Source organism: Borostomias antarcticus (genome assembly GCF_949987555.1).
Source record: "Borostomias antarcticus genome assembly, chromosome: 17".
In the NCBI taxonomy this organism is placed as follows: Eukaryota; Metazoa; Chordata; class Actinopteri; order Stomiiformes; family Stomiidae; genus Borostomias; species Borostomias antarcticus.
Window position 1 is genome coordinate 9,756,075 of NC_140250.1, and position 15,413 is coordinate 9,771,487.

The window sequence follows — 15,413 nt, forward strand, 5'->3', positions numbered from 1 at the left end:
TACCAAAGGCCGTAGCGAAATAATATTTCGCAGCATTAAAGGCGGAATAAAGTGGTTGAACGTGACACATGCCAGTTATCTTTAGGTGACATAGAACAGAATATGCCCATCAATTTTGTTATTCAGTAATTTTTAAGTACTATAAAACTCCTTTGTATATGCCCAAATTTCTCCCTCTCCATGCTCACCTCGTTTTGTGGGCGTGTCAAATAGGGCGTCAGTCAGAAATGATTGACAGGCCGCGGCCCCAACTTCCACACATTTGTTGTTTGTAACCATAGTTACCTTGACACCAGGAAGTGTACAGGCATTTACAAAGTCCTTAATATAAGAAACATAAGATGTCACACTACCTTTTAACCCCCAAACATTATAAAGATGCACGCTACCTAACAGGCCATATCCTCGAATTATTTGAAAAAAGTACGATAAAGTTATAACAAAGGTGCGTCTCCCCCGCGACACCGAGGAAAAGCACCCTGCAGCTGGCCAGGCAAGCTTGGAGGCTTGGGCTATTTGACTTACGTTATAGCTTTCAGCCAGCTACCAACAGTAGCTATAGACCTTAGTTAGTCAAATAATTGCAACTGTGGGTCTTACCAGAAGACAGATCATTTGCGCTGTGAAACCGACATACAATCCGCATTATTCACCAGTCTAGCATCATTTATCTAAGTAGGTGTCCAACAAAGCCTGTTTAACACTGAAACGTTACTGTTCTGGGATCTGTCAGTTGTGGTGATATAAAGGAATCGAGCGGAATACCACTGCAATAACTGATTATTAGTCAGATCAATTAAATCATTATAGCTTGTTTCATATAGCCTACAAAGGCAACACAATGTGCGCTTTACAGAAAGGGGGAGAGGATGTAGCCTACTTATCCTACCCCTAATTATGTGGGAGACTGCATGCGTAGCGCAGCGATTCAGTATAATCAATGAGTTTGGAGAGACAGAGGGCCGTGCACCAAGACTCCATGAGCGCACAGCGGACAAGGGATAGCCTACTCCGGAGTCCGGAGATGTAACAGGTCATGCAGTCAATAGATCTCGTTTTGAATGTTATTGTAATGCCCTCTGGTTATAATAGAATATCGCTACTGGAGCTGTTTAATCCCAAAATGCGCAATGCTTCCTGCAGTTGGGTCGGATCGAGGTGCTGGGATGATCAACATTCTGTGGAGCAGATGCCACTGCAGTGATGATTAGGCTTACACAACTTTCATAATGTTTTGCAGAATTACAATTCTTTGGTGTTGTAAATGAAAGGAAAATAACTTGACTTAATATCTTCACCTCCACCCACCCCGAAATGTAGTCATACTTTAGCACAACACTGCAATACAATGCCTTAGGACAAACTATTCAGTACACAGGTTTGTTTGATCAAGTGAAGATCTCATTGTGAGAATAGGCTATGTTTTCTAGAATAAATACATGACAAAAAACTGCAGGCTAGGCTACTATTTTTATTTTCCGAGGTAATTGTTGTGCATACAACATGACATAAAATGAAGACATAGGCTACTTTCTCAGAAAACAGGGAAGTGTTGTAACATATTTATAATATCATTAGGTGACATTGGCTGCAACCTGCCCTCCAAGACCTGCACACCTCCAGAGCCCTGAAGCGTGGGACCTGGACCTCCCGAGTCCCAGTATTGGAAATGTAGCTATGATCTGGTTACAAGAAAAGGGGACAAATTATAAAAGCGATTAGTAATAGCATCATTATTTTGCATATACAAAACAGCATAATGTTACAACAATCATATCTATATATACTATTTATCAGTTAGTCTACATCAAATGTAGTTTGAGCGAGGGATAATCGGGAGATTCTTGGGGAGACAAACTGACTTCTAACCAACTTTGACTTCGTAACATTGCCTATTGGCATATACAACACAGCATACTCAACAGTTCTGGAAGGCTATCGCTTCAGAAACCTTACAGCACAGTTTGCACCTGATTAATTTTGTTTAATGCCAGGGAAGGGTACAGTATGATGTGCTGTGTTTCTGCCATTGCACAGGACGGCTAACGTTACCAAAAGCAAATGCATTGAGAGCTAACATTAGCATGCTAGTATAACTAACACAGCTATACAATTATAAAACATATGTACAAATTAGTTCTAGTATACTACTATTATTATCACTGAATGATATGTTTCTAGCAAGCTACTGCATATAGACATGCTTTAGAATTGCAGTTATCAAATCGTTTGTCAAGTTACAGAGCAAGCGCTAACTCGGCTACCAATAGCAAGCAAACTAGCTAACCACGTCAATATGGTTAACCTAGCCTAATTCAATTCAACATTATCCTTGTGTCATAAGATTACTATTAGCTTATAAAATGGTTACTGAAACAATCAACGTTTTAAATTATAGTTTAGTATAGTAGATCTGCAATCTTGGTGAGATGTGGAAATCAGTAACAAGGATCTGAACTTACCATGGATGAAGAGGTTAGGGTGCAAAATTCCAATATCACTTTTTACTAGTGGGCGGGCATGGGGGCGGGTTCTTAAGACAGTTTGAGGCGAGGGGGAGTGCCAATTTTGTAAGTCTGACGTCAAACTTACAAGAGAGGTGAAAATGGCAGTTTAAAATTATATCATTTAGTTCTCTAAAACTAAAAAACACACAAATTCAACACTTTCAGAGTGTTCACACAATGCCTCCAAGTACAAATGCCATGCAAAACCCCAGAAAATCCGATTTTGACTGGAGTACCTCTTTAATGGAGAAATGAGGTTGCCTGTGCAAATGCAGCACCGAATAACTAGTATTGGCTTGTGTAAAGTTATTGACAATGGCTGCTCCCATCGCTTATGCTCAACAAGCTAGTGGTAGCAAATAGTGATTCAAAGTGTTGCTGCTACATTGGCAGTTTCCCGCAGTCCTGACAGCAGTAATAAGTCTATCGGGCAACCAGGATCTGCAATGGTGGCTGAATGCTGACAGAGGAGGAGAGAAATGTTATTATGCAGGCAGTGTAACGATTTTTGCCAGGAGACATTCTCATCTGCATATATCGTCTGCACCCCCACCCCCCAACACAGACACTACACACACACACACACACGATGTCTGCCCCAAACCGCGTCATGCCTATTACGTTGACGGTCCCCGACAGTCCTCAACAGCAACTCACATTACCGTGACAACATTTCTGCAACTGCAATTACATTACAATATCCTTACAGTAGGTCTGAGTACTGTAACACTTCCACAAAAACACAGCCCCAATCTGTAACAAAATTGCTTTAATTGTTTTTTAAATTGACATGGCTTGGCTTTTCAGTGCCTTATAAAAGTTAACTCAATCTCAGAAAAGCATGTTACCTCCCAGCTTGGGTTACTTAATTATTTTATGCATATAAGTCTTGTAGTTTTTCACCAAATCTTACGTAGCGTTGGTAGTAAAAGGCCTGACAGGAAGCTACTAAAATGACATTAGTGTGTATTAATTATGTAACAAGTGCAACATCTGACATGTACTTCCCAAATTATGAGAATGTTTGATGATTAAAATTGCCAGTGATGACGCTTCTCAAATGAAAGAGTAGGCTATTTGATTGCACTTTTTCAAATTATAAAGCGTTCTGTGGAAGCTAATTAAAACTCCATCTTTAGATTTCTTAACTTAATTGTAATTTGTATTTTCTTGAACATGATTATGAATAAGTCCTTTGATATGGTAAGTCCATGAGATACAGTATATCATGTGAGCCCATAATTGGTAGTTAGGCATTTGTTTTTTCCCTGGCCTTCACTTCCTGGTTGTTAGGTTTGCTTAAAGTGTCAGAGGCTTCAGGTTCTACTCAGAACCACTACTGCACTGGGAGCCACAGTTAATTGGATGTTAATTAGCTCTCCTGACAAAATTGGCCTTTATTTCCCAGTTACTTCCATAAATAGATTTGTAATACACATGTATTTGCGTTTTATTGTTACAGTGCAACTACATCATCCCATGTCTGATCGTCATCGTCATCTTCCTGTGCTTCCAACAAAAATCCTATGTGTCCCCTCAAAACTTGCCGGCTCTGGTCCTCCTCCTCCTCATGTATGGGTGAGTGGCTTCAAACCGACACTCTCCGTCCGATGCCAGTGACCCGCCTGGCTGGAGGACGGTCACGCCTACAACTGTCGAGCCGCAAAACATTTGAGCCTTATAATGCAGGCAGTGTTTCCCCTAGATTTTTTTTCAGGTCTGGTGGTATGCATTTAATTAAGTCATGTACTGTAAGTTTTTCACTATAGAGACTCACGCACAGGGTGAGACAAAAACACCTGGCCTTTCTTCTGATGCTTTGCGCTCTCAGGTGGTCCATCACGCCCATGATGTACCCGGCCTCCTTCGTGTTCAGCGTGCCCAGCACGGCCTACGTGGTGCTGACCTGCATCAACCTCTTCATCGGCATCAACGGCAGTGTAGCGACCTTCGTCATGGAGCTCTTCAACGACGATGTAGGTGCACGCCACTGGGCTAAGAGTTCACACACACAGACACACACACACACACGCAGCTCATATGCAACTCATACAAACACTAACTCACTCACACACACACACACACACACAGAATGGTGATGAGGTCATATTTGGATAATTAAACCCTTTTCCAGGTATTCCTCTGTAGATTCGTAGGTATTCTTTCAACGTGTGCAAGAAGGCATACCATAAAATCTCTTCCTGCAGTAACATTTGAGAGAATGTTTGCCCGCTAGAAGGATTTCTTAGGTGGTATGTTTCTGTTCCCTTTACTGTTTAATCGTAAGGTGAGGAGTGCCTCTGGAATGTGCTTCATGCATCTTTCACCGAGTCTCCAATTAAACCAAGAACCTCTCTGCTCAAAACTGATAAAAAAAACAAAAAAAAAACAATAACTTACAAAGGGAGAGGAATGTTCAAGAGGCTGTAACAAACAGAGATAGCACAGCCTGTCAGTCATACTTTTATTTTTTGTAAGATTTTGTAAAATTTGTTTCCTCCCATTAATATCAACTGTTGAGTTAATACACTCAATATTTTTTACACTCAAACACTCAATAAAGTACTAACTAGAATAGCTGACTTGGAACACAATAAGTGGCACAAATAACTGTCATTCATTTGTATAATTTATTTGGGTACTGTATCCCACTTGGCGGATTTTGTAGGCCCTATTTAAGCCTGAGCATTTTTTCCTGTGTTTTTAGATAGAAATGTGCAGATGGTTTCATCTCCAGTGCAGTCACATACTGTATAACCCCTACTCATTCAGGTCATGGCGCACCCGATTCCTCATGAAAAACCTCCTCTGTTTCAGAAGGAAAGTCAGCCAGCTCTCATCCACCTCGCTTCGGTGCGAGCAGAGCCTGTGTCATCACATGGCGCCCGTCCTCAGAGCATCCATCTCTGACACACGGCCCAACATTGGTTATTGCCTTCTTCATAACAAAAAGTGAATCATTTGCATACCGGTTTCATTATCGCTGTCGTTCATCATTGATTTGTTTCTCGCTGCCCCCACCCCACCGTCAAACAATGTCTTTGTGGTTGTTTTTTTAATTAAATACTTCATTGATGTTGTTGTTGTGGATCATATTCATAACAGGCTCCGGTAATATATTAATGGAACACAAATCACACACTGACAGTTGACTTGCCATGCTGTGCCTTGTCAAGGGCAACACATAGTGTATTAGAACGCCTTCCATGTAACATTCAGGGTCAATTGAGAAATGACAGGCACGTGTGTGTGGGAGGGGGGGGGGGGGATGAGCGGGGTGGATCCCCTGGCTATCACACCCCCTGGCGATGCCAATGCAGATACTGGTCCCCCTGCAGTTGCCCTGGATTGATGCATCACTCATGTCCCCCACTGTCAGACTCACAGCAGTAGGAAAAAAAATGGCCATGCCACTTCTGCGTCTTTTCACCCCTTCTCTGTCCTGATAAATCTGACGGACAGAGCAGATGTGGAATGTCTGCACATAGACAAGCCTGGGTTAGACCACGCCCTGGTTAGCGCCGGCCCGCTCCAGGTCGCGTCACACATACAGGTATCCAACAGCTTGATCTCTCATCGTCACCCTATTTTCTTTTTTTCCTTTTCCCATCGCAACTTCACGCCTCCACTCCTGGCCTTGCGTTGCGCCGACAGCCAAACGATAACAGCAACAGCAAAAAAAGATCGCCGCTTCTCCCCCACTCCGTTATTTATTTTCATCTGAAGGTTGAGCGTGAATGAATCTGGATTCCCCAACGGGCTCATGACTTGTAGTCCAGGTGGGGCCAGAATAAAGAAGACCATAGCTGCTGGGGGCGGGGGATGGGGGTGCAGAAGCTCTCTATGGACTTCATGTCCCAGTTTCATCTGGAGACCAGGGGGAGCCTGGGAGATGACTTTTTTTTGGGGCCCAGCTCCCTGTGGATCGCATCAATCCCAGCCTGCCTTGTATGCATAAGACGGAGTCTGAGTCGATGCCAGAGCAGCTAGCCACTCAGACAAAGCTGCAGGCAGCCATAGATCTGACAGGGTAGGGGGTCGGAGTGTGTGTATTTGTTTGTTTGTTTGTGTGTGTGTGTGTCAGTACATGGAGCAGTATAAAAGTTCTGCAGCGCTGGATATGTCTGGTAGACTGTCCTGTTCCTGCACCCTATAGTTTAATTGCAGCACATGCTTCAACAATAGTTTTCAGAGCGCTCATTTGCTAGCGAGTTGACTTCTTCATCTTAAAATAGTGGCACACTATTTTATATGCACTGCATACACATATCTAACCGTTAATGTTCACATTAACAATCTACAATGGCAAGGGATGGTTAGTGGTTGCTATCCTGCTCCAGACATATTTTTTCCTTCCACACTTAATCCCTCTGGTGTAGAGTAAGGCGATGCTGGGGGAATACGAATACTGCAATATGGGTCAGCTGAGTGCCTTGGAGATTTTCCCCCTTCAGAACCATTTGAAAATGATTTATGGGCATGAAGCACGGATTTGGAAGAAATTGTCAAGCGTTTCATCATCGCCTTAAGATCTGTTAGATCTTCTTGATGAACATACGATTGTGAGAAGACCTGTGGTTTCGTAGTATTGATCTAGAATTGATCTTGAATTCAAGCAAGGTCATCGCTTTCATTGTTTATTTTTCCCCCATAGTCTCATATGTGTGAAATCCAGTTAAATGTAGAACGACATGACTTTCAAATGATGTTGTGATTCCCCACCTGGTACAGCATCATGTCATGACACGCATGGATCTTTAAAGCCTCAATGCACACGGCACACATCATCAGGAGTTACGATAGTTCGGGTGGCTGGCAACACACAGACCATAATTTAGACATTGACATATCCGCAGAACACACACACACACACACACACTGCTGGACATCCAAGGGTTTTGCTTTGACATCATGATCAATGAGGTGTTTTGGTTATACAGGCAGACTTGCCTTAGGAATCTAGGCCAGTGGCCACCCTGCCCACAGCCAAGAATATTCTTGTCAGAGCTTGGTGCAGTTCGCTTGCTCTGTGCTCTTTCTCAAAGGGTTAACGACCAACCTCAGCTCTGCAGCACGTATTGTCCATTCAGGATGGGGGGGGGGGGGGGGGGGTAATGCTCTCCCGAGGTCATTTTTCTCCCGCATTTCTCCCGATTTCTGACAATCAGATTTACTCACGAGTCACGACCTGTTTCATTCTAACATAACGCTCTAAATTTTACTGTTTTACACACGTACATACAGACACACACCAGCCCACTTCCGGCTTTAGGCCTGGGCAATGGCAAACACACACCGGTGTTTGCCATGTCTCTCCTATGATGTTTTTAGTCTTACTCTGAAAATGTAATTGAATGTAATTTATTGCTTTATAAATGTTCTTAGCCGGTAGACAAACATACTCCAGGAGCTTGCTCGATCGCCTTGTTGAGAGGGGTCAGGGAAGAATTTTTACAGCTCACTTATCTGGCCCCCGGGTGATTACTGTTTTTTTGCTTCCCTCTGGAATATGTAGAGAGTGGGTCGTATGCCCACCTTCCTTGTTCTCTGTAAAGCGCATTGTGTTGCCTCTGGGTATGAAATGCGCTATACAAATAAAGCTTTGATTGATTGATTGATTGACTTCAATACAGCTACACCGTTGTTTGGTTTCCATGGTAGCTGTGTAGTCCGTGCGTGCGCTACAGGACTTTCTCCCTGAGGATCTAGCGTCTACCGTCTCTTGACTGACAGAAGAGAGAATGAGCTCTTCAAAGAAAAAAAATACTCATGTAAATTCCAGCCTCAGTGGAAAGTAGAGTTTACATTTCTCACTGAGAGTTTTAGAGGAAAGGGATATGCTTTTTGTAAACTGTGCAGGGTAGACTTCTGTATCGAGCATGGTGGTTGCACAGACGTGAAGCACCACGGAGACACCGAAAAACACAAATAAGCCACGACACAGCATGACCATCAAGGATGGTGCTACAGGCAGCAAGGCACAACTACAATAAGCATTAGATGGCCACAGAGGGCAGAGGCATGCACCTAGACTCCATGGTGCAGCCGGATAAAAAGTAAACTCTTATAACTCTTATTTGAAATGTATATGATACTGATATATACTAGGCTAATATATATGATACTGATATGATCTGATACTGATATATTTGATACTGATACGACTAATTGATATAAACCTAAAAAACTTTGGAGGGCAACTCCCTGGGAATAATTCTAACAAAGGCAAGGTAAAATCCGTCACTCTGCCCCCCAATGCTAAACAGTATTGAGAAATCCTCCCACCCCACCCAGGTCTAGTGAGAAGGGAAAGGAGCCACGTACAGTATGGTCTCTTCTTCCCTGTGAAAGCAAGGTCTTTGAAGACTATCCTATGTGGGGAAAAAAGTAGTATGCATTATGCATAAGCTCATTTTAGAATGGCACACAAAGTCTCTCTGTCTCTCTCTCTCTCTGAAGCGCTGAAGTTAGAGCTGCCGGTGTACAGGTAGCGGCACACTGTCTTTCATTCCCTCTTCATTTAATTAATTAGGTCTTGTGTGCTTTAAATGGCAGCGTCGTTCCGCGGTGGCCTGGGTGAGGGGTCTGGGGAGGGGGAGAGGAGGAGGGAGAGAGATAGGGAGGAGGAAAGAGGGAGGGAACAGGGGAGGGAGGGTGAGAGGAGGAGGGAGAGAGATGGGGAGGAGGAGAGAGGGAGGGAGCAGGGGAGGGAGGGTGAGAGGGGGAGGAGGGAGGGAGATAGGGAGGAGAAGAGAGGGAGAGAGCAGGGGAGGGGGAGTGAGAGGGGGAGGAGGGAGGGAGATAGGGAGGAGAAGAGAGGGAGAGAGCAGGGGAATAGGGAGCATGGAGGGGGGAGTGGAGTAATCAGGAAGGACCCAGACAGGGAGAGGGATAACCTGGGTAATTAACCTGCTCTGTACCAAGCAAGATAGTGCGTGCGTGTGTGTCTGTGTTTGTGGATGTGTGTGTGTGTTACAGCTTTATTGACAGATGTGTGTGTGTGTGTGTGTGTGCGTGCGTGCGTGTTTGTGTTTTTTAGGTCCTGTATTCATGTCCCTGTAACTTGTGTGTACAAGCAATTCTCTCGAGTCTCTCGAGTCAATATTGGGCATCTTGTGGGTCTGTGCATCTGTCTGTATGTACTGTGTTTGTCCATCTTTGTGTGTGTGTGCACAACTCCATGAGAGCTAGCATGTTCTTAACGAGAAGTGAAGAATCTCCCCCACATTTGGCCTGCGACATTTGGCGCCCCCACCCCAGCACGCTGTTCACTTCTGCCGACATACGGAGGACGTCGGTTAATTACCCGGTTGACGTCAGAAAACGCCACAGGCTCTCTTCTCCGCAGCGATGCGAGCCCCCCCCCCCCTCAGTCACTGACAGATTTGTGCCTCCACGGTGCCGCAACAGAAAGTTCCAGCGTGTTCTCCTTTATGTGATGTCATGCCATGTAATAATGAGCCCTCACAGAGATGTGTTTCATGATTTTTTTTAAGCAGCTAATGCGGCTTTTGTGTGTGTGCGTGTGTCCATTTGTGTGTTTATTTTTGTGTTTCTGTGTGTATGTGTGATTTTTGTATTTTTGTTTGTGTATGTGTGTGTGTGTGTGGGTGCGTGTGCATGTCTACACGTGTGTATGCGTGTGTCTCAACAGAATATCTCACATATCAACGACATCGTTAAGCAGGTGCTGCTGATCTTCCCTCACTTCTGCCTGGGCAGAGGTCTCATCGACATGGCCAAGAACCAGGCCATGGCCACGCTCTTCAGCAACTTTGGTAAGCGTCCGTCACCATGCACTGATAGAACTTAACCAGAAAAAACACAGTCAAACAGGTTCTAATGGGGGGGCGCTCGTGCGCTATGGAGTAGTCGTGTTTTGTCAGAGCTCCGTGCTGTAAACCTCCATTTTACTGTTTAATCGCTGCTCTTTTACTTTATCTATGGTTAACTGGTTATCTAACCTGCATAGTAACCTGTTGAGTCCACTTTTACGCCATGCCTGGGAAGGAAGACAAGAAAAAGACTTCTCCGTCGGCAAGCGAGGCCACGGCTAGCAACGAAGCTATATTAGCTGCTATTGCTAATCAGGGGACCGAACTAGCTAAACTCGTGGACAATTTGAAGAAGTCAATGGAGGGACGCCTTGACACAATTTATGCATCCTTGTCCGCTCTCCAAAAGGAGCACCGCGCAGCTGAAAACATCTGGATGAGATTGACGAAGCCCTTTATGCAACTGATACCCGCATCGCGGCTCTGGGCTGAGTTTCCCAGAGGCATCGTAGCGCTACGTTCATCGTAAGCTACGGCGTTCATCGTAGCGCTACGATACCTCTGGGAAACTCAGCCCTGGAAGCTACTTGTACTGAGCTGCAAGGGGCTAACGGTCTACTCAGAGCTAAGTTGAACGACCTGGAAGGACGCTCTCGCCGACTTAATATCCTTATTGTGGGCATTAAAGAGGGGGAGGAAGGCGGCCGCCCAACGGAATTCGTCTCCAAACTTATTCCAGAGCTCCTAGGTCAAGGGAACTTTGCCAAGCCTGTTAAGATAGACCGGGCTCATCGCAGCTTGAAGCCCAAACCACAAGCCAACGAGCGCCCGCGTGTCCTCATCGCCAAGGTTCACAACGACAGAGATGTAAGGACCATCCTCCAGTTCAGCCGCCAGCAGGCACCGCTACACTACCACGGAGAGAGGGTCTTCATATTCCCTGACTACACGGCTGAAGTGTCATCTCACCGGCGCCAGGTGTTCCCTACGTTTTCCAGCCAAGCTTCAAGTCGTCCATGACAACACGGTGAAAGTCTTTGACTCGCCAGCTGATGCTGAACGGTTTGCAGACTCATTAGATAGGACATAGCTTGACTGACAATAAGCTCATGCATAATGGATTTTTCCTTCATAAATTGCAGTTTGATCAATTTGAGATTTACCACGCAAGTTACTTTACGTGAATATATCTGTATTCTCAACATTGCAGTAGCCTACTTTGGGGTGTGGTGTGAGGTTATTAGTTGGCTGGCTGCTAGGGTGCCAGTCAAGTTATTATCTTTCGAGGTGGAGTTTACTATTTTATTTTTTTGTCTTGTTTATAGTCTAGCCTGCCTCTAATTGTTACAACATGCAGGTTTATGGCCCAGTTAACAGGCCACTTTTCAGAACCATACTCCTGTATGGTGCAGCTAACTGTCTGATAACCAGTCGGAGGTGCACACGGGCCTGCTGGTAGCCTATAGGTTAGTTGGTGTTTTAGTGTTCGTGGGCTCTATTACCCAGCAGCCTCCTCTATAGCAAGTGGGATGTGCCGCCTAGTTCTTTGGTTGTGGCTTAGGGTATGTTCTGGGGTGTTTGTGTTTATTGTACTGCCAGTGTTGTGTATGTCACATGTCAGCTTTCATCTTCTGTTGTCCTTCTCCTTAAATGCAGGATGAGTATCCAGCTAGATCGGGAATGAATCCTATTACTTTTACCTCTTGGAATTGTAGGGGTCTAGGTAAGGCACTTAAGAGGGGGAAAGTATTTACACACTTAAAGTTTATCATCCGATATTACCTTCTTACAGGAAACCCACATTCGACCAACAGAGCAGAAGCATTTGACGTCAATATGAGTATCACAGGTGTACCAATCCACTTTCTCTTCCAAGGCGAGAGGGGTTGCCATTCTTATCCTCAAAACCCTCCCATTTGTATTCAAATCTGTGACCACGGATCCAGGTGGGAGATATGTCCTTGTCACCGGTGCGATTAACTCACTTCCAGTAGCTCTTTTGAATATTTATGCTCCTAATTTTGATTGCTCAGATTTTTTCTGTAAGGTCTTTAACCCTCTTGGCGCCAAAGTCGCATTTCTGCGACAAGCTGCGTTACTGAGTAAAACAGTGATTTTATGATATTTACACGCTGAAACCTCGATTTTCCTGCCACCACTAGATGGCAGACATGTATAACTTGCTCTCGATTCAGTATGACACCATCTTCCAATGCAATATATTTTGAGAAAATCTCATTACGAGTTCCCTATTTTATACACGGGGCGCGCCAGCGCTCCTCAATACCATATGTTCTTTAGGACGGCATATTTCTGAAATAGTTTGACCTAGAGACAAGCGGTTTTTTACCTGTAAAAGTAGACAAATTGCGCTGTCTGGCAAGCTTCGGTTTATCCATTTGTGTAGCCGACTTCCGTATTTACGTACAACCACAAAGTTGTAAACTATGGGGATAGGTTGTTTTGCCTGGTGCAGTAGCCTACTTTGTCTATCCCTGTGGATGGGGATCTACAACTACTCGAAAATACCAGGATGGAGAGTTCGATTGCAAGATAGCCTACCATCTAAAGTTGAGTTTGTGCGTCGTGTTTGTACAAATAAGACATCCCACCTACAACAAAATAATCTCGACAAATCTAGCGACTTTTCCTGGTCATTTGGGAATGATTGAGATGACAAAGCCCTGCGCATTCCGTGGTTCACGTTACAACCGATTTCACCAGAGCTGAGGGTAAGTCTCTCTCACTCTCCATGACACTCGGCCAGTCTGACTATAGCGTCATGTTCCCAGCTCAGACACCGTGGCCGCTCGGAGGAAGAGCAGCCTGCAAATGAATCGCGCGCGCACAATTTATGACCAATCACAACAATGATTTTGTACAGTTACAGTAAGCACAGTATATTTATAGATATGTTTTTGTCCTCTCACGTTTACTATAAATACACACGATGACTGTTCATTCAGTTGTGGGTTGAGCGGAGCAGAGTTATTGAGAGAGCGAGTCAGCAGAATTGAGTAGATTATTGCGTTGGAAAAACGCCAAATGGCTGCCATAAGGTTCAATTGTGAGCAGGTTTTGGATGATATTTGTCCATGGGGCTGGTAGAGAAATCAGAGATTGAGGACTACTGGGCACAGTTTTGACCAACTTTTACACCTGGATTTGGCAAAGTGATCTAGGAACAGATTTGAAATCATCCCGTCATTTCTGCATTTAGTAAACAATGATGAGTAGGCCTATGTTGAGAGGGGACAGCAGGGCCAGTGTGGGGTGGCTCTGTGTGCTGTGCCTTGCAATGAGAGGTACCACACTCTGAAAAACTAAACAGTGTCACTTGGATAGATAGGTACACTGGATAGATAGGTACACAGGCCTCTGCGGCTAAGAGACGCCTTCTGTTTACGTGAGTGATGCTACTATGTGGCCTAGTAATTAGTTTGTTTACTACTGTTGGCTTACCATTTACTGTTTTCTTGTTCATTTGATATTTGGATAACATAACAAATGGACAGAGGTGGGGAAATTTGTTGAAATAAGTTCAAATTGATTCAAAATATCCCATATTTCCTTAAAAAATGGCATAATTCAAGTTGGCCGCCACCCTATGACATCATAATATGCAAATTAGTTGGATAAATTTAGACCCAACATAAACTTTGGATCATTCTCAACATTTGTCTCATTTACAGTGAGTCTCTATCTCTAACCACTCTGAAGCCACACTCTTTTGAAATTTAGATGTAAAAATATTGTTTAAAAAAAAAAAAAACCTGGCGCCAAGAGGGTTAACACTAGAATAGCTGAGGGTGGGTCAAGGTGACCCATGCAACTACATTAAAAAAATATTCTCTGCAACCATTCAAGTTACAGCGCCCTGCTTTCATGACTTTTCCTAGATATGTGCGTTTTACGTGTCAGTGTTTTTGAAACTTCGAAATCCCACCAGGAAAAGGTAGTTTGGTCATTTTGTTTGTGAATTCTGGCTAAAAGCCGGTCAGCCATCTTTTTTTACCTGACTTTTAGGCTGCAATGCTACTTTCTCCCAGCAGATGTCGCCTAGGTTCATCAATATGTTTTTTTAGTTTTAATAGGAGTCAAGGTTGAATGAAAAATCCATCCTTACATATGGATATAAGAATGTGCACAGCAATAATATTTTTGTGGTACACTATATGTGACTTCAACAATGAATGCAAAAGGTTACACTCACACAATGGCTCATTTAGATAAAACTGTGTTTAATCTCAAAACGTATGCTATCAGCTCAACACAGGTCAAATGTCCTCAAACGAATAGCAATCAAGTCTATGATGCAAATGTTGAATTTTGAAATGTTGTCAATGTCTTGAAAACACACCCTTACGTGTATGGATGTGAATGCTTATGTAGGCTAGTGAATGAATGCAAAATGACTAGGGGTGCAGGCTATTCAACCCTTTAGATCGTTTGCATCGGTTCAGGGAATAATATGTTACAATGTTGCACTTGGGTCGTTTTTGTTCAACTGGCAATCTGGACAAAGCAAATATATAATATAACTGGGAGTATAATATAATTATAATTATATAGGAGCATTGGTGTGAGTAAAAAGAACTGTGCTTTATCCCTCTGGAGTCTGCGGCCGTGGTGGCGCGGGCGTCGTACGTTTTTATAGATTTTTCAGCCATATCAACACGCACAGAAATCATATACAGAATTTTACACCGTTGTTTTGTGTATAAGACGTCTGTTTCGTGTCTTGAGATTTACAGCGTTTATGTTGGTTCCTGAAGGCATCCTACGCCGCCTTCTCTGAATCTCCATTGTTTGGAGCTTTCCCCATGGATTCAGCTGTCTATCAGTCTCAGACATAATAAACCAATGACCATCCACATTATTCACCACTTTCTATCAAGAGAGCCCCCCATTGGATAAACCTGGGCCATGTGGTTTGTAAACAACTAGGGAGGATGTTTTGAATCCGGCTGGGCTAACGTTACCTGAATGAACTTAGGCTACCGGAGGAGATAAAATGAGCAAACAAACAAAAAACAGGAGATGTGCTGAGGTTTTAGAGGCTGTCTTTGAGTCCAGCTCATCAGAAGAGGAGCTTGGGGGATCTGGAGACGTGACAACAATTTGGATCTCG

General features: G+C 43.9%; 1 protein-coding gene across 1 annotated transcript in view; it reads left to right on the forward strand.

The window, feature by feature from the left end:
* LOC311320254 (phospholipid-transporting ATPase ABCA1) overlaps positions 1-15,413 on the forward strand; it is a gene marked incomplete at both ends in the record, with an annotated part of 445,813 nt that overhangs the window by 216,332 nt on the left and 214,068 nt on the right. Inside the window, 3 exons of the mRNA XM_084451987.1 lie at positions 3,970-4,085; positions 4,339-4,483; positions 10,162-10,285. Coding sequence (XP_084308113.1) covers positions 3,970-4,085; positions 4,339-4,483; positions 10,162-10,285 — 385 coding nt within the window. The remainder of the gene's footprint in view (positions 1-3,969; positions 4,086-4,338; positions 4,484-10,161; positions 10,286-15,413) is intronic.